The following is a 20,058-nucleotide window of genomic DNA, read 5'->3' on the forward strand; positions in this document are numbered from 1 at the left end:
TTCTGTATCTGTCACGAGTTTACTGTTTGACTCAGTTCTCCGCACACTGGCCATGTCATATTGCTCCATAGACGGTCTACTGAACCAGTATTAGAAGTAGCCTAGCAGCAACAGTCAATAGAATAAATACAATTAAAAACAGTAGCAGTAACATTCCACCGGCTTCCACTGACTCCTCAGCTCAGTTCAGCTTCGGTGCGGTGATGGTGCACTGATTACTCTACCAAAGAGGAATCAAAATATCATCAGATGATTCTGTCTCAACATCAGAAGGTAAATACTCTGAGGTATAAGCAACTTGATTTGTCTTTTGGTCATTTTGTGTCTTAATTGAATGATTCATTAGTGTGCCTCTTTTTTTGTTTTTCAGAGTTTGTTTTGAATTGAAATGGAGGTTAAAAAAATTCTAAAAAATAAAACCCAACACATCACTCCTGCTCCTACAGCTATTAATACCACTACACACAGTTGTTTCTCTCTTATACATGGAGTCTGCAGCCTCAAGGCAAACCTGTCACCCTCCGCAGACTGCACCACTATACGTCAGGCAGCATTACTGTTAACTGTGTTACAAAACTCAAATCTCAGCACATAATGTTACATACCAACTTTTCTCTCTTATTTTCATTTTATTTCAACAACAAAGCTGTTGATTCAATTTGAGTTATTATGACGAATTCGTACAGTATTTGCAGAACAAAATACACTAAAATACAAAATGCTAAAATAAATGCAGATAAACAGCAATTTTTTCCCACTCGATGCAATAACTAGACATTATTTTAAATCTGCAATAAGTGACATTTGGCCACTTGGGGGCGACAGAATCAAGCTGTGAACACAAAGCTAATATACAGATTTAACCTTCAGGCAAATTCATTAACTAACAGTTTATACACATCCAGCACTAAGGGAGCAACTTTATCATTCATGTGGAGTTTTCAGTCCTTCTGGCCACCTGACAAATATTCACTCAACTTTTAGCTGTTTTCAATCTCCACTGACTCAAAAATATCTGCTGTTAAGTTAAGTTGTTAAATGCTCCACTATGTTTACCAGCTAGCTAGTTGCTAACTCTGTGAATCACTACACCATTTGGCGCTTGCCTGGTAGCGGTCTACTTTTGGAGACTTTTATTCCCCAAACGTAGCTGCCTGCTATGACCAAAAACAACATAATGACAACAACAGGCCCAAAAAATAAACTACTTACATTAAAGAAACTAAAGAGTCGTGTGATATGCTATTTCTTTGTAGCATGATGCTACTAGATAGTGACCCATTAGCCCCTTTCAGTGAGATTATGCAGTTTACAGCGCATTTTGCTAACAAAGATGGAATTTATCTGTAAATAAAGTGTATTTAATCAAAAACCTTACTCAAATGTGAGGTACCTGTACCATACTTTACTCAAGTATCGACATTTTTTTGCTACTTTACTATAATTCAGTGTGAAATGTACTTTTAAATCCAATAACATGTAAAAGTAAAACACAACAGCCATTTTCTTTCTGAATTATTTTTACTGTTGATACTTAAACTACATGTTAATACTTTTGATTGAAGATTTCCACTCATAATGGAGTCTTTTTACATTGTAATGCTGCTTTTACTTCAACCCCTGTTTGAGTATTCAGACCAAAGCCAAAAAGCTACGTTTGGTCAAACCACTGTCGCTGACACTGTGAGGTGTGAATCCTGTCTTTGTGCTGACCTACAGTACTGTAAATGTCCATCCTCACACACACAGTCAACCCCTGTCAGGTGACACTGTCACAACGTATATTTTCCCCTTTCAGGCTGTGGAGCCTTGGGATCGATTTGTGACCACTTATGGCAGTGACTATAAACCCCTCAGTGAGTGCCACCCACAGGTCAACCAGCTGAAGCCCAGAACTGAAGCTAAAGCTGCTCCTGCATTTATCGACACACCTCAGGTTGGATGGATTAATGGATGGAGAGACAGACTGATTGACTGACAGATTGATGGCTAGATAGACTCACTGTCGTGTTGTTTTCGTAGACTAACTGTGAAACCTGGCCTATATTTCATCAATACTATTACAAGACAACTAACAGCATCTATGGCTCAAGTGGCTGTTTACAGGTGGACCACAACAACACACACCAGTTCAGAATAATATAAACTAGCTTTCTGTTACCAGTACCACCGCCGCCCTCACTCTGTCTGTACTCTGTCTCTCAGCCTCCCTCTTGTTCCCTCTTCCCTGCCACCTTGACTCCATCTGGCACACTCGCTCCTTCCTTTTCTGAGGCGTCGGGGGTTGTTGGCTCTGCCCTGACGAAGGGCAGGACACAGGAAGTGGGGGTTGCCAGTGAGACCAGGCCTTTTCTTGGTGAAGAGGATAAAGGTCAGCTGCACTATGTTTTTGGTGGAAAGGGTAAGGAACGCTCTCTATCTGTCTGAAATCCACTCATAAACACACATACAGACACAGTTAAGCTGGCAGCTACGTTGGTACTCAGGCCATTTTGTATTGTATTGACAGTAAATGTGTTGGAGCAGCAGGAGAAAAAGGAGCCGCAGCCGAAGTTTGATGTTCTCTACGAGGAAGGTTAGATGGCTGTTTTTACTTCAGGAGTGTTGATTAGATTCATCCAGTCATTTTTCATTTAAGCTTAAACCTTTTTTAAAGTACTTTTGGCTTGTGGTCTGCAGTTTCACTGTTTAACCCATGTTTAACCCAAACTATAAAGACATTTAATTATCCCTGATCCTTGATTTGTGCCTTTTTAGGTGTGATTATGTTGTCATCTCATGTCGGTCCGGCCTGCTGTGAAGACTTACTTAGATCTGTCTGCAGAGAAGCCGGGCTGCAGCACCTGCTCCACCTCCCTGTGGCCTCCAGTCCAATTATCACAATCAAAGGTAGAACGACTCTCTGTGTGTCACACACACAGAAACACACCTAACCCATGCTGAATAACATATGACTCAAACAACTGCCCTTTTGCAATAACATGAAAGAAAAAAACCTTTTTGGGAGGTGACGAGGTCATGTCATTTCACTAGATAGTAGACCAGGCAAAAAATTGGGTTTACTAAAGTAATTATATAAAATTTGAAAATAATAACAAAACATCCTAACAAATGACTGCCAGTATAAAGAACAAGAGTCTAAAGCCATGCTGGCAGCTCTGAGTAGCTTAAACTGAATGGTTATAAACCAAATTATTGGACAAATGAAAGTTTTGACCTGATGATGGTGCTAGAGGGAAAGTTAAGGGAAGTTATTACAATTCATCCTGAAGGGGACATGGAGTATGCGTAATGGCATGGTAATCAGTCCCGTAGCTGTTGAGACATTTTATCCCAATATTGAGCTATTAACCTGTAAGTAGTAGCACCTCACTACGCATGGTAAAGTGCAAGTAAACTGTACTTAAGTGCAGTATTTTAATAAGTGCACAATATTTAATTTTCACGTCTGATTAGATGCTGAAAATTGGGATGACAGCGGCCACTTGAGGGGCTTTCGACCGGCTATTGGTCTGAGAGAGAGCGCCTTCCTTCAGCCTACTTCCAGGCAGTCCAGTTGGTAAGCCACAGACACATTTTTCTTTCTTTTACTTTCTTCTCACATATCCCTCTTGTACCCTATGTGTTTCTGACACTTTGTCTCCTTTCCCCACGCTCTCAGCTATGCATGGAAAACTGAGTGCCCTAATAGTTGCTTTAAGATGCAGGCCTTCCCTCCTGGCATCCCTCATGGCAGCACGCTACCTCTGGCCCATGTGCCGCCGACTGACTGCTGCACGGAGCCCAGCAGGAATCCGTGGTTGACAGAGTACCAAGCCAGCTACAGTGCTGAGGTAAGGAGAGAGAAGAGAGGTCGACTGAGTGTGTGTGTGTGTGTGTGTGTGTGTGTGTGTGTGTGTGTGTGTGTGTGTGTGTGTGTGTGTGTGTGTGTGTGTGTGTGTGTGTGTGTGTGTGTGCGCGATCATCACTAAACTATATTTATTGGCTTGTGTGTCTCCTCCTAGTGGGGCAAGCCTAAGATCCAGCAGAGTGACCTTCACCATCATCATACTCTTCGTCACCAGATACTTTATCCTTCTCTCTGAATCTCAACTTTTGTCTCAATACACAACAGATTAAAACAAACATTGTTTGTGTTTTGCGTTAAACACGATGAACCAGTTTAAAGCACTGCATGTCAGCATTAAATGATAAAAACGTGCTGCTTCCCTTTCCAACCGTCGCTCTTTTCAGGCCACATATTAAAAATTCTTCCCAACTGACGTTGCGGTCAAGACTTGTGCCTGTGATTCTCAGTTATCTAGCCTCAGGATACAGAAGCTGAGGATGAGTCATAACACAGCAGTAAACCATGTGCTGGCAGGCACCTAAAGGAGACAGTGAAATGTGTGTCCTTGTTGTGCAGCGGTGGAAGAAGTACTTCAGTTCTATTTACTAAGCAAAAATACCACAATGTAGAAATACTTTGAATACTTTGTTACAAGTAAAAGGTCTGCTTTCAAAAATGTACTCAAGCAAAGGTACAGACGTGTTGCAGTATGCAGATGTCCCTTCCTGAAGGTTATATTATTATACTATATATATTCAGTTATTAGATTATTAATATTCATGCATTAAGGTATTTTAATATTGTTGCTAGTTTAGGTGGAGTTAATGGTGACTGTAAAGGTTGTGTAGTTTCATCTTAATGCATCATATTTTATAGGTTGAGATGATTTGTTTACAAAATATTAATATTTTTTGTAAGAAAATCTCATCTTTCACATATACTTTTGAAATTTAAAACATTTACTCATTAATATGTGACTTTTCCAACAATTTAACACTGGGTCAAATGTGCAACAAGGGCTCAGAGTTGTGAAAACGTGATTCATGGTAGTCTCTGATCAAGCTTCCAGCATATTGTGATAAATGTGATCCACAACAATAACATGACCATTTAAACAAGGGAGACATAGTTTTTAGTAGACTCCACATTGAACAGGTCAGATCCCGGCAGGAGGGTCTGGCTTTTTAACACCGTCTTGCTGGTTGGTGTGTCAGCTGCTATAAAGAGTAGCCAGTCAAACACAAATAACATCATAGCTAACTTTACAGTCACAGCAATAGCCATATACAACTACTGCCATAGCCACAGCCACACCAATAACCACAGCAACCGCTACAACCAAAGCCACAGCAGAGGACACGCCCACTACAGTGGCTACAGATGGAGCTCAACTCTTGAGATTAACACATAAATATCAGAAGTGGCTTTTTTTAGACTGTGCATAACCACACCAAAATGTTAGAGCCCAGTTTGACTCATTGTTACAAATCGGTGTCAAGAAATCACGCTAGTACATGACATCGATGTTGACATGACAGAGGTTCAGTTGCATGACATGTCCTCCTGTACGCCTGCCTCTGGAGGTCATCTTCTAATCACTAGCGTTACAGTCAGAATCTTTGTTTAGGGAGATCAGTACTGCTCTCATCTGTGGAGGTTTCCACCCTCTTCCTCTTTTTCTGAGGTTCCTCCTGTTCCACCCTCTCCTTTTCCACAAGGGGGAAGTAGCACTACGCTGACAGTGTCATCAATATCTTCAGTGTAGTCAGAGTCCCTGAAAGAGACCTTCAGAAAAAAACCTCTTAAGCATGTTTATGTTTGTCACTCTTCTTTTGCTTCAATGGCTGCTGAGATTTGGAGCTTTCTTAACACTGCGCTCTATGTTCACATAGTCAGAGATGAATTACTGAACACTACGTTCGAACCTGCAGAGATCTGCTCTGGCCCCAGTTCAAGGTCCACATTCATTGAATACTTCTCTCTTCTTAGAGTTTCCATTCCTTCAGATGAAGGCTAATGTTGGTTGGTTGGTTTAAAACGCAGCAATCTCACCACAAGGTCCATTTAGGAGCTGTTCTGGAGCTTTTGATCATATCACAAGATCTTCCACAGCAGGTGGATTTTGGATAGTTATCTCAATATACAGAGAAATGGGCCTTTAAACATCTAATGTACATTTCCATGACAACTAGGCAAAATCCATCAGCTGAAGTCACGCCTTGTGATTGCTTTGTCAACTGCTGTTCAAGAGTGAACTTGGGCGCCCGGTTAGCTCAGTGGGTAGAGCTGGCAACCCATGTACTGAGCTGAGTCCTTGCTGCAGCAGCTTATTGTTCGAATCCAACCTGCGGCCCTTTGCTGCATGTCATCCCCTCTCTCTCCCCCCTTGTCTATCTTCAGCTGTCACTGTAATAAAGGCAATAAAAGCCCAAAGAATATACTTAAAAAAAAAAAAAAGGTGAACCTTACATGTCAAGATTATAATAATGACTGAGGATGAGGATAAAATATAAAAAGTGATTGTTGCAACCTGCTGTGCTTTATGTTGGATGTTTAAGTATTGCAGATAATAAGGTTTGGAAGTAACATGAGTTGTACTGGGTGAAGATGAAAATAAAGTAAAATGTGTATATTGGCACGTCCAGCTGCAGAGGTTCATGTCATTATGGTGTACTAGAATATCACTAAACCAGTGATTACTGTGTTCTTGGCGCTCACTCATATACTCAAATCTTTGGGGCCTTTGTTCACGCAGAGCTAACTGAGCTTAATGACAAGAGAGTAAGGAGAGGAAGTTAACCTATACACATTGGTTCTTATTCTCTCTGAATATAACCACACAGGGATCGACCCAAAACTTTTCATGAAAACTGTACTGGTAAGTTTATTCACAATAAACTCAGTTTTATTATTTCTACGTGTGTTCTTCTTTTTAACCCTCGTGAATTATTGTATTCGACAGCTCTGCCAGTATACAACATTAATGCTATTTTTATAATTGTTATAGGCGTGCCAATATGTTCATTAGGAAGAATCCGACTAATGTGTGAGCATTAGATTTTTTTCATGCTGAATCCATCTTAGAATTGGATTATTTAGTTTCATGTGTGACACAATCCGGTCACATTCATAGTTTGTCATTCCCATCAGTCACAGCTGTTTGTTTAGCACTGATTAGTAAATATTAGCATGCTAATATGCCATGGTAAGAACACGGTAAATAAAGGCCTGCTAAACAGCAGCATGTTAGCATGCTGACATTAGCGTTTAGCTCAAAGTATGTATGTAGCCATCTGCTGGTTACTCCTGACTGGGTAAGAAGTCCTCAATTAATTTGTTCACTCAAAGTTCAATAAGTGTTAGAATAACCTAAATTGTGTGTGTGTGTATTAGAAGAACTCTGTCTTTATTAATATTTACAAACATCAAACTGTATGGGTTCATCAGGGTTCTTGTCCAGCATGCAGCAAAATATAACAAAAGACTAAGAAAAGGGCATTTGTCTTTAACATCTTTATTCATCTTTTTTCATTATTTTTATTTGTATTGAAATTCATACTCTGTGTCTTCTGGACCTTTTTTTCTTATTTTAAACGGCTTCTGTTATCTAACTCATCTAAACAAAATCACCAAAAATGATTTCATGTTGTACAATCCACCTGGCGGACATTCCTATTGGCTTCACCAGGGTGCCACTCAACAGCTGTGGTCCAACACTGTGTGAGGAAGTTCCATTTTAACCACGTTTCTACTGCACACTTTAAGGACACACTTGAGTACTTGTTGGTCTGAACATCGGAAAGCAACATGGATGGAAAGAAGTGCTTTCACCCATCAGATACTTCTTAATTCAATGAAGTACAAGTACTCCAAGCGTCTACTTAACACTAATACAGTAAAATACACAAGGCGTTATTGTCACTGTTAATACCACAAATGAACAGTGGCATGAAGAAGATTAAAGATCACGTCACAAGATTTTCCCTTATGACAATACTGCTTCTGCATTTTCGAGCCAAGACGGCTGAGAACTAGAAAAACGGACTCAGTAACTCATGATTACCGTTGATAACAATCTGGGTTTCCTAAAAAGCATCTTCACATATACAACTTTTTCCTATTGGCTCACAACTTAACGGAGATTAAACTTGGACTACGGGGCGATGCTTCAGGGAAAGCCAGACCACAACCAAGATTTATGGTTAAAAAGAAGAACTTCCTCAAAAGAAGTCAACCTACAAAGAGAAGAACAGCGAGGAGGCCATATTGTCAGACATGTTCCATACCGCTTCTTTTTCTGATGGGCCATGACAATAACGTCCCCTCACGTTTCCCCCTGCAAACAGGACTGAATGGACACCACAGGTTACTGTACCCAGTAGAGACACAAAATGCCTCATCCTCAAAACATGAAGGGGGAAGAAAAAAAAAAACGAGGAGGAGAGGCTATTTGAAAACCTGATTTGGATATGGACACTTGATCTGATGCTGGACAAACCATGTTGTTCCGGCAGAAGGAGGCAGTGGCATTGTTCCAGACCAAATACTCCCCTGTAACAAGGTTGTTCACTACACCCCATAAATCAAAATTGAACTAAAGGATGATGAACAAAGAAAGACGATAACTGAGTTATTTTTTATTTTTTTTAAAGGTTCAAAAAGCTCTGACATTCCCTCTATAATAACATTTTTTTCTTGCTAAACTTGGCTTAATGTGCGATTGGGAAACTCACACCTCAGCTCTAATAATCTGGACAAAAGATAAACATGGACTTCCACATAAATTGGGAAAATAATTTCTTATCCATGATTACACCTGTCCATGTCTGTTAACATCACTTCAAAAAACAAGCGTGCAGGGAGGATGGGGTCTGTATTTGGTTTGGAACGGAGCCGCTGCAGATAAGAACCCACATTTCTAGATGAGCAAGAGCTATGATGTCACGGGGAGATTGTGACATCACAGGAGCAAACGTTAGCGGGTCCGACTGACCGTGGTGACGCTACAGAGCAGCGGCAGAAACCCATCATGTCCCCTCAGATGTTAGTCGTTCTCTAGCCTCGCTGTCATGGAAACCCTCGACCTACTGGTGATGTTATTTTTCAAATTTGACAGCACACAAATTAACGAGTATGTGAAGTAATCTTTCAAGTTTATTCGATGTTTTGGATTGAAGTTTTGTCCTGGCATCACTCCTTGGTAGCTGCCTCAGTTCCAAGGGGACATCAATGAGATCTGCATACTCTGTAAACATCAACAGTGTCATCTGAAATGCAATGATGAGCTAGCGCCCGCAGTAGGGCGGTGCTGGTTTTACACCCATCCCCCACCCCTGTTCCCAATGTCCCTCAGTTTACAAGAAACAAACAGGAAATAAAAAGATTAAAGAAACGAAAAAGAAAAGAAAAAGAAATCCCCCCACCCCCCAACTGGGCCTGCCAGCACGCCACTGACTTCAAGTGTGTAGATGTGTGTGTGCATGCGTGTGTGTGGGAATCAGTGTGTGCGCGGTCGAGGCCGCCAGAGTCTCTGAGAATATGTGAGGACTGGTGTGTGTGTGCGTGTGGAGGCTCCATGGGGGTGAGGGGGACTCCTAGTATTTCTTCCCCGGGACAAACTCCTTCGCTTCGGGATTCAAGATGCTCTTCCTCTGCAAATAAAGACACAAAAACCAGTAAGAACATGTTCTGTTTAATCTAAACTTTTGACTGTTTATGAGCAATTTCTAAGTAAGCTTAGGAAAAAAAGGAATCAGATGCATCTCTGACTCACCGCCACTTCCTCCAGGTTGCCGTGGTGATCGTTGACAGACAGGCCATTGAGCTGCTGCTGCAGCTGCCCCACCCCCTGGTTGTTGAGGTCACGTGAAGGGATGAACCAATCCTGGTCCTCCTCCTCCAGCATTTCCTGGAAGCAGCGCTCTAAGAACTCCTGCTCCAACAGCTCCTCTTCCACCTGGGTGACAAGGGTGAGGATAAAGAGGAAAAGATGAGTGACAAAAATGCTGAGACATTGGGGGGGGGGAAAGGGTAAGGGGGTGGATGTACAGGAGGAGGAATATATGAGATTATTTGCATGACAAATAGGTGGAAGGTTTCTCAGTAATGTGGGGTCATTATGTGTTTGCATGACTCATCCAGCTAAGCAAGAGAAAGAGACTTTAGAGGTTGGATATAAAGAGCTGAAAGGGGGAATGAATATTGGAAGACGATGGATTTGAAAGAAGAAAATATGCCAGGCAGAGGCACATTTCTACATATATAATTACTAATCATACAGCGCAAGTGACTAAGATTGGGTCCAAATAACCTCTGTCGCACAAAGAAGAAAAACAGCCATCACAGAATAGGGGAAATGACAAGAGTGAGGACAGAACGGGGAAAAGGGGGAGTGTGTGTGGCAGATAAACAGGTCTGGTAAATTGTGGATGGTTATCAGTCATCAGCTGCCGTGAGAACCTGAGTCAGGTGTCGAGGAAAAGACGAAGGAGGGCGGAGGGAAAGCCAAATAAAATGGCAGACTTCAATGTACAGGAGAGCTTCAGAGAGTGTAGGGAGGGTTGGGTTAGGCAAGAAGCACCAAGACCGGTAAAATTCAGGGTTATAAAATTAATTCTGATTTATCCGAGCAACCTGGCAAAGAGCACAATCTGAAGGTCGTTATCTAGGAAAGCAGGTGCAGGAGGGAGGGGTGTTAACATGTACGTACACTTTAACACTTCAACACCAGTTCTGCTTTAATAAAAATGTGAGAGGCTGTGCTATGTAGGCATGTTGCTGCAGGTTCTAGTGAGAAGATGAAATATGATCCACGGAGGAGGAGGGAGAGGGCAACAATAAACAGCAATATCCCCAGTTCAACTCTGTCCAGAGACCTTTGTTGCATGTTGTTCCCTATCCCTCTCCTTACTCCTTGGCGTCTCTATTGATTTCTCTCAAGTAAAAAAAAAAAAAGGGACAAAATACCAAAAATAATAAACCAAAAGTCCAACTGTAGTAACAGTTCCATGAGTTTTAAGACTTATCAGAAGCCAAAACACTAAAACCCTGCACAGTGGGTATTACCAAATATCCAGACCAATACTGGATTTTAGAGGCAGACACAAATAAACCAGCTATAATTTTTCTGTGAACACAAAATAAAAGATCTATACATTTTTTTTTAGCAGTGGCCAAATACATATGTGCTACATTTTACAGTAAAGTCGGTGCTCTCTGATGCACATACTGAGTAATGGAGACACCGAATTGACCTTAAACATATCTTGATTGGCCAACACAATCAGATGACGTTGCGTCGCGTTGCAGCAAACGTTGAGCCAGGTGCGACTTTTTTTGGCTGGACAAAACCTCTGCATCAACAGAGTGAAACGAATGAGGAGACGACAGTAGGACAGTGCTGACGTTGGTCTGAGCTCAACCTTAAAAATGGATTGAACTGATTAAACCAATTATTCCCCACAGCTTCATCATCCAAGATGATATTGACTTTGAGGAAGAGGATTGGGGGCGTGAGAGACAGGGTGTGTGTCGGGGGAACGGATAGACAAAATGAGACCACGGCCAAATAAAGACACGGAATGAGATTAGAAAGAGACGGCGGAGGATGAAGGCATCGAGTCTTAAGTTCTCAATCTCTAAAATCAGTTGGACCACGAGGGTTGAAGTGTCCACCATGTGCTTTATATCAATATAAAAGTATGACCACACCTGTCTATTATACTCTTCTTCATTCTCCATCCACATGTACTCGGCGAATGGGTTGGCGTCATTGCCCTCTCCTCCATGCCCATTAGCCACTGGCTCCTTTCCTTCCTTGCCTGGAGCTCCACCTCCCGGTGTCTTGGCCACCTCTGGACCGCTCATCTCAGCCGGCTCTGCACAAGAAAGGTACATAAACGGAATAGTTAGAGGACTGGTAACAACGGAAAAACAGGAACACAAGAACTCTGTATTTATTAAAACTTCAGCTCAAACCTTCATCGTGGTAAAGTATACTGACAAAGATGAGCTTAAAATATTTTTCAGAAATCAGACACAAGTGGCCCCCCCAAAAAACGAAAAACTACTTCATCATTTTCTTCCATCTTTCTGAAGGCAGCTAACGTCTCCTATTCATTAGCCCACAGCTGGGTCTTATTGGCTGTTAAATTGACATTATCTCATCTGAATCAAGGCTCCGATGTTTCAGCCCAGGACCCAAATTGAACAAATTAGCAGCATCTCAATTACATTTTAGCTACAGCTGGAAAACTGCTCCCACGGGCAGAAAAGTCTTCATCGAGTCTCACTGCTCATAAACAATAAAACCGCTGAACAACAATCTTCCATATCTCATAATCTAAATAGGAAACAGGCTGAAAAGCAGCTGGGACTGATCCTGGTCTCCAAAACTGCTCTGTGAGATCTAAAAATGTTCTTACTGCAAAGTAAACACCCAAATGAGTCTGAAGGCTTAATAGAGTCGTTGACATTTTACGACCGCAATCAATAGTTTTCCAGGTTGGTGAATGGCAGTGCTGCGGTAAAAGGCCACAGTATTATTATTAACAAGAGAAAAAAACCACAGGCTTAGACTGACATCATGAAGACACACAGCAACATTTACAGGCAAACAAACACCCATAGTGTTAAATCATCTCAGTTGCGCTAATAAAAAAGAAAATACAACAACTTCCTCATTTCCATAGAAAGTTTAGCTTCAGTGAGTGGAGCAAAACAAATGAGTGAAGTAAGATTTCAATCTAAGTCGAAGTTGGCAAAACCAGGAAATGTAACGGACCGGGAAAGCACAAGTTAGAGCAGCATTAGTAGAAAGTCAGTGAATCATTGTACATAATGGTGCTGCATGTTGCAATGCAGAGGCAGCAGGTATAACGCACATCTGCCCTACCTGCTTTCAGATGACTAAGATTTATTAAAAAGAAATCAAAACATTTCATACAGTGAAAAATAAACTCAGTTCAGTACAGGCGCTTTACTGGCATTATTGCCACAGTGGCTTTAAATGAGTGCTTTTGATATTGAGCATTATCGGTCAGGTTAGAGAGCACTTTTGAGAGTGCTTAGTGTTATTTAGTGTATATTCTGTACACTTTCTGAGGGAATGATCTGCTGAGTGAGAGCAAACCTGGTGATCAGCTATTAAAGTACAAAAAGAGCCAGCTCTTCATGTAAGGAACGTCGATCCTAATGCATTCCAACAAGAGTTAACATCACAAGTACACTACTTTTAATCCCGACAAAACAGTGATCATACGCGATTATTTGTGCATCCATACTCCGGTGACAGACAGAGCTCTGATGATAAATGCCCAATATAATGACATAATCCTCAGACTGCCAGCCAGCTCCAACAGACTTGTCATGATTCAACTGCGGCCTCGCAATGGGGGAGAGAGGGGGGGGGGGACAGTAAAACGATGATCTCAACCGAGCCGTGCACACAGCCCCAGGGTCAGGCTGTTGCAGACACATCATTGCAATGTTTGACTTGCGAGGACTGACTTGCTTTCCCAAACTCCCAGCAGCTTAAACCAACTGATTTCTAAATTCAGCACATAATGTTACACTGAAGCCTAAACCTGCTGTTTCTGTCTTGGTCAATGTGACAAACATATGTGAGTGTGACCCGAGACCGATTGCTCTTCACTGTACGCAGTGACAGTACGGACACCAAGTCCTTCAGAGGAGTTCAAATAAACATGTTTAATCTAAGTAGGTTAGTAGACTAAGAGGAGGTGTCTCTGCCAGGCTCAAAGTTGTCTTGTCTGTATCTGTGGTCAATGATAAAACAGTCTAATTATGCAGTGCAACGGTTTACACGAGATGTTAGCTATGAGGGCAAATAATCAGGGCAGGAGAGAGTGAGAGGGTAGGAACGAACATTTTGAAAGAGAATACGACACACCTAAATTTAATCCTGCACTAGTTGAGCAAGGTGCCAGCGTGTGCAAAGTGTTTGAAGCCTGTATGCGCGAGTGTGTGCCAGCGGGTTCAAATTCACTTTTACTGGAGTCTATAAAAGTGTTACGAAACAACACCGATTTCTACTATGAACTGCCAGCGTTTACCAGACTCAACACTTTGGTTGTGTTGCATTTAATTCCATATAATGATTCAAAGTAAACAGTGAAGTTTACCCAAGAGGTCTATCAGCAATATGGCCATTAAAAATGCATGGAAACTTTTCTAATTTCTGGTTTCAGCTTCTCTGTTTTATATAATTTTAAGTTGAATATCCCTGGCTTTTGGACTCTTGGTTGAACATAACAAGCAGCTAAAGACATCCCTTTGGGAGTATTGCAGGCAATTATCACTATTTTCTGACATTTTATAGATTAAACAGAAAAACATTTAAGTGAAAAAAAAAAAAAAAGAATCATCAGATTACTCAATGAGAAAATTAGTTGCATCCCTATTGGATTTCTTCGATGAGCATTAAATCCTTACAGCTGAAAAGTGATCATGTGAATACTACCCCTAAATATCAATTCAAACAGTTGCCAAGAGCCACTGTAAATCAACTCTGCTCAGGCGACACAAGAGTGCACAGCGGTTGACCCAGCATGAATACAGAAAGGTGGAGACAGTGAGCACTGTGCCATTATGTACTGCATGTAGCACTTAACATGTTCATGTTGCATAACCATGTGTTGGTTACCATGTAATATTTAGTTAGCGGAGCCTAGCATCCTCTGTGGCCGCGAGCAGAGTGTGATTTGATCTGATTCGATGAGGGTGAAGGATAAACAGCGGAAAGGTAAAATGCCATTCAGCAGTACGACTACACAGATGGAGAAAAAATAAATACATCACAATTCAGACAAATTAACAAATATTGTGATATGATTGAGCTCAAATTACCTTATGTTGTGATCTGAAACACATCCAGTTGCACTCTACTTATAAATTATGTCAACAATTTCTGGCTGGACGTCCCTGATGAATAATTCCCTCAGAGTATTTAATGTTAGTATTCCTCAGGATGAAGGTCAATAATATATGAAATTCTGCAGCCTTGATTCATTTCTTCACTAAAAATCCTTCATTCTATATGTTATCTGTTTTAATTGGAATATTAGGATTAAAGGATCCATCCAATAGATATGGGGACTTTCCATTAATTAACAGGAGCAGTACTTCTGTTAAAAAGGGAGGGGGGAAAAAAACAAATTCATGTTATTTGGCAACTATTTTAATAATACACCAATCCTTTAAGTCATTTATTTAAAGAAAAAAAAAAAACCAAACCTCCACTGGTAGCTGGCATCTTTTACATAAATGTAAATTAAAAACGTTTTTGGTTTTAGACTTCTGGTCAGGCAAAAACACTTTAAGCAAATTATGATGGAAATTTATTTTAACATTTTCTGCCACTTAAGAGACTAACCTCTAAAAACATCTGCAACAACTTGTATTCAACTGACCATTTAAGTAATTTATTAAGCAAATATTTACACTATTTGACGAAGAAAACAAGCAATCTGATAATCTCACTGTGTCCTCTGGGCAACTGTGATGGTAACTGTGATCTCTCGACATTTTTCACATTACTCAAGAAAACAAACGTTACCATTAATGCATTAATAATCAAAAGTTGAATTAATGAAGATATGAACTGACACCTATACATTTCAACAGACTCATCCCGGTTGTAAACTGCTTTGTAAACAGCTAAAATTAGCCCGATAACAAAATAAGCCTCGGCACTAATACCATACAGAAGAAAACAGTTTAAAATATTAAACGCAACACGTGAAAGTGTCGACTCAGACTGCCGAGGAGTCTTTAATTCAAAGATAACTTAAAATCAGAGAGAAACCCCGAGATACTTTGTGTATCTACATGTGCTAAAGAAATAAATAAATAAAAAATAAAATAAAAATCTCCAACAGAGATCCGATCTGAGGAGACAAAAACTAGTGAACGCAGGAAAAAGCGAAGCTAGGTCTGAGTAAGTCCATAAATAATACTAATAATAATATTATTATTATTATTATAATAATATTAAGTGGTGCCTTGAAGTGCACAGAATAACCCGCTACATAACACATTATGTAATGTAACAGTTAGTGTGCTGTATCGCTCCCGTCTTCAGAGAGCTAACCGGCTAACCCAGGAGCCAGGTGTCCGGGCCTACCTGGAAAGTTGGTGGAGGGATTGGACGGTGTTAGCCGAGGGAATGCTAAGGGACTAGCTCCCAGTGCTAACAGGCTAGGTAGACACACACATAGCTGTGCTGTCAATGAGCGGGCCTAAGGTGAAAGCTATCCCAGGAAACAACAAAGGGTAGCGGGCTCGGTGGCTGGAAACTGTTATTTTCACCGCAGTCGCGACGTGCGTTTGCGTGAAAGCAGCTTAAACGCAAACAATGCACCAAATGTAAACGACGCGGTTAGCTATTATAACACGTAAAACACGCACCGAGGTCAAACTCCACTCCCGTCCGGATGCTTGAGGCCAAACAAAGTCGCTATGAGCTAGCACGCTGCTACAGCATGGCAGCATCAGTGAAGCGGGTCAACAACACAAGCCTCCGCTTCGGGGATTACCACATCTTCACTCTCACACACACACACTCACACACACTCTCACAGGACGAACAGTCAACGTTCAGGGTTTTAAAAGTTAACGTTACCTGGCATTGTGCTCTCGGTGTTCGCTTTAAAGTGTAACGTTACTCAAAGTTATTGCAAGTACAGAGCGCGGACTGCGTGTTCGTCGTTTCTCCGGTGGGGATTACTCTGTGCTGCGATGCAACGTAGCTCAAGTTAGCTAAATCCTGTTAGCCACCTTGCTAACGTTAGAGAGCTGGGTCGGTCACGTGGTCCGGTGCTGCATTTAGGTTCTCTCGAGAATGTGGGGGGTTTAAGATATTTTCAGACGGACGAAATGTGGGAGGAAAAGCCAATCACATTTTTTTCACAAGCCAAAGTAATATCTTTAAATGTCTTGTTCTAAACCCAAAGATAGTTTACAATGATATCAAACAGAAAAATGCAGAAAATCAACACATTTGTGTGACTGGAACAAAGTAAATGTTCACATTCTTGCCATATTTGCTTGATAAATAACGTTGATTGGTCAATTAATCGTTTCAGCTCTAATTTTGAGAAAACTTTAATTAAAAAAACAAATTTTTTATTTAATCTTTTGTTTTAAAGGCACAGTACGAACAGCAGCAGTGGAATACACTTAACTGTTTGATCAGTTTGATTATTGTATGTGTGATATTGGAACCATTTGCCACTTCGTGATCTATATAGATAGAGACATACCAATCAATACTATTGATATTTGGATACAGAGTTCAACCACACTGACCCGCCCTATTTTGGATGTTTGAATTCCTCTGAATATTGTGGCAATATCCAGAAAAAATACTAATTTCCATCTGAAGGATGAACAGTGTTAACACTGACAAACATGAGAGGACGGTGCATGTGCAGAGCAAATGAAAAACAAACTGACCAACGTGCCGTCAGAGTCGATGTTTGTTTATTGTGCAGAAAAACATTTGCAGTGATGCACAGAAACAGACGTGGCCCGGATATGCAAGCAGCTACACCACAAACATCTGGTTATATCCCACTACAGTATTTCCATTCCTATTCCCCCCAGAGGCTAATATTGCGTGATTAGATGATGGATCCAAGATTGAATAAGATCCAGCTCTGATGCACTCTGAGAAGAAAAACACTTTAAATCATTGACCCTCTTTTCTCTGCTGTCCATTGTGACAGAAGAGTGGTTTGTATTTAATCCATAACAAATATCACAACAGAAACACCATCAGGCTCAGAGAGTCACAGCCTGAAATAGATATTATGTTTCCTTCTCCTCTGGTTAGAAGTTATGGTTGCTAATGTCATCAGTTACGCTAATTGAGAGACTGACAGCAGCTGACGTTAATATGGTTGCCCAGCAGCAAACAAAGAAAGATCCTGACGCTTTTACTCGTGACCATTTCTTACAATCAGGTGAGAAAAGTGATCATCCTTTTTTCAAGCCAACAAAGCTACTGAGTGCATTATACTCAGAAGTGTTTATAATATTTTATCCACTGTGTTTATATTACTGAAGGAAGACTGAATAGTAGAAACACCTTTCAAACATTTTTACAGCACCACAAACTACATCCTCTAAAATGATGAATCGACACCTCTCTAAACCATTTTCAACAAAAACTGAACATTAAAGCCTCCGTCAGAAGCAAATGTTAGCAACTGAATGTGAGCCCGTCACATACAGTTGAAATGAGCACAAGGCCACTAACTCCGCACAGACCCCATTTATGCTGCTAATAAACACAACTATCTAGTTGTGCAGGCTGCAACTATCTTCATCATCAATTAGACAATTGTTTTGTTTTTTTACCTTAACTGGTTTTAGTCTATAAAAATGGCCATCACAATTTCCTAAAGATCAAGGTAAAATCTTCAAGTTGCTTGTCTTGTCAAACCAACAGCCCCCAACCCCAAAATATTAATTTTTAAATGATATAGAAAAGAGGAAAGCAGCAAACACTCACATTTGACAACTGGAGCCAATTAGCAGTGAGCAATTTTGCCTCAAAAACTACTTAAACAATAAATCACTTATCAAAATTGTTGCCAATAATCAATCAACTAATCCAGTGTTTTCCAACCTGGGAGTTAGAGTGCCTCAAGGGGTCACAGAATAAATGTGAAGTAAGAAGTATTTTAAATATGAACTCAAACAAAGCTTTCAACAAGAATTAAGCTAAATCTGACAGACTTTAACTAATTTTTCCTTCTTTATTGTAAAATGTTGGATGTTAGCTTTTCCTCTCTGCACATCTAAAATGATTGAAGTGCAACAATCTCAGAAGGGAACTGTTTACGACTCAAACACATGTCCCTTTGCCCTAAGGGCATGGGGTCGCAAGTAGACATGTTCGCTTCAGAGGACCATAACCAAGCAAAAACGTTTGGGAGCCAATAAACTCGTTAATTTAATCGTTTAGGCACTACACAGCACTGTAACGTTGAGTGTCAAAAATCGTGGCTCACTGGTGGTACTTGAACGCGGCATGTGAACAAACATCCCTCAAGCTCCACCACTACTCTCTTTACTCTCTTCCAAACACTAATGCCTGCGTGGCTTCAGAAATACACGCATTTCTGTCGATTGATAACAGATACTACAACAAGTTACACTTTGGTGGACTTTCCTAAGCAGGGCTAACTGTTTATAATGACGAACAACAAGCTCTTGAACAGTGATAGCCAGTGTGCAACGTTATCTAATATATAACCCTAACATTACTGATCCAAGTGAAGATATAAATAAAACTTCAAGACTGCACATTTTCGTGAACTTTACTTGCGCCATTGTTGTAGTTTTATCACAAAACAACTATTTGTAAGGTAGGAGGAGACTCTTAAGTTGGTTTACCACTTCTTCATAATAGTTTTTCCATTTTTTCAGACGGATATTTGAGGGCTGAAGTGGTGAAACACAATTAGCAATGTTAGCCGTGATATTGCTGTAAAGTTACCAGCAAATACGCTCTTACACGGAAAATAACACAAGTTAATTACTTTTTAATAAACACTGTGGACAGTTATCCCTTCTTGTTGCTCTCTTGCTGCTCTTTCTTTCTTTCTTTGTAGCAAACAGCTAGCTTCCCCCCTTTACTCCACCAATAACAACAGACTCACCACACAACTTCAAGTGCAAATAGGGGGGATCCGCAAACCAGCTGTCGGGGGGAAAGCGGCTCTTTTCCGGTCCCGGATGTCACAAGAAAACCACACAGTAAAGAAATTCTTCTATTAATCTCCAATACGGTGAACAAACACGTGTCCCCTTTGCCAGTTTGTCCGCGTTATTGGCTAAAAAACGGATAAATCCACTGTTTCCTTGCCTAAAACGTCGAGGGGGAAAAACGTTGTGTCGTGGTCTCGTTTGTGTCCAGCTGCACGCTTCTGTCATTGGTTGGAATCTACGTCAGTCAAAGCGTTCCAGCGATGCTATTGGTGCAGACGACCGACGCCCCGCCCCACCTCTCCATTCACCTAAGTAAACAAAATATAACCCATTTTTCTTGTTGCCCCTTTTTTGTAATCAATGTGACGAGTTAATATTTGACAACGTGGCTGTGTTAACTAGGTCTGCTCTTTCTTTAGCAGGCGAGGATCTAGTTTTATGTTGGTTAGGGCTGTTAGGGTGAGAAAGTGTGAGGATAAGAGGAGAGTAAAAGT

At 40.8% G+C, this 20,058-nt stretch overlaps 1 protein-coding gene across 2 annotated transcripts; it reads right to left on the reverse strand.

The window, feature by feature from the left end:
- Window positions 1–7,327: 7,327 nt before the first annotated feature.
- On the reverse strand, window positions 7,328–19,780 carry paip2b (poly(A) binding protein interacting protein 2B). Of its 2 annotated transcripts, none has more exons than XM_051375347.1 (4): window positions 19,516–19,780; window positions 11,540–11,706; window positions 9,603–9,785; window positions 7,328–9,480 (listed from the first exon to the last, which is right to left on the reverse strand). In XM_051375347.1, exons 2-4 carry the CDS (start codon window positions 11,693–11,695, stop codon window positions 9,424–9,426), a joined length of 396 nt encoding a protein of 131 aa, XP_051231307.1. In that variant the 5' UTR covers window positions 11,696–11,706; window positions 19,516–19,780; the 3' UTR covers window positions 7,328–9,423. The 2 variants fall into 2 exon arrangements, with proteins under 2 accessions (XP_051231307.1, XP_051231306.1); XM_051375346.1 differs by lacking the exon at window positions 19,516–19,780 and adding an exon at window positions 16,470–16,638.
- Between the last annotated feature and the right edge of the window lie 278 nt (window positions 19,781–20,058).

Source organism: Dicentrarchus labrax, unplaced genomic scaffold, assembly GCF_905237075.1.
Source record: "Dicentrarchus labrax unplaced genomic scaffold, dlabrax2021, whole genome shotgun sequence".
Taxonomy (NCBI): Eukaryota; Metazoa; Chordata; class Actinopteri; family Moronidae; genus Dicentrarchus; species Dicentrarchus labrax.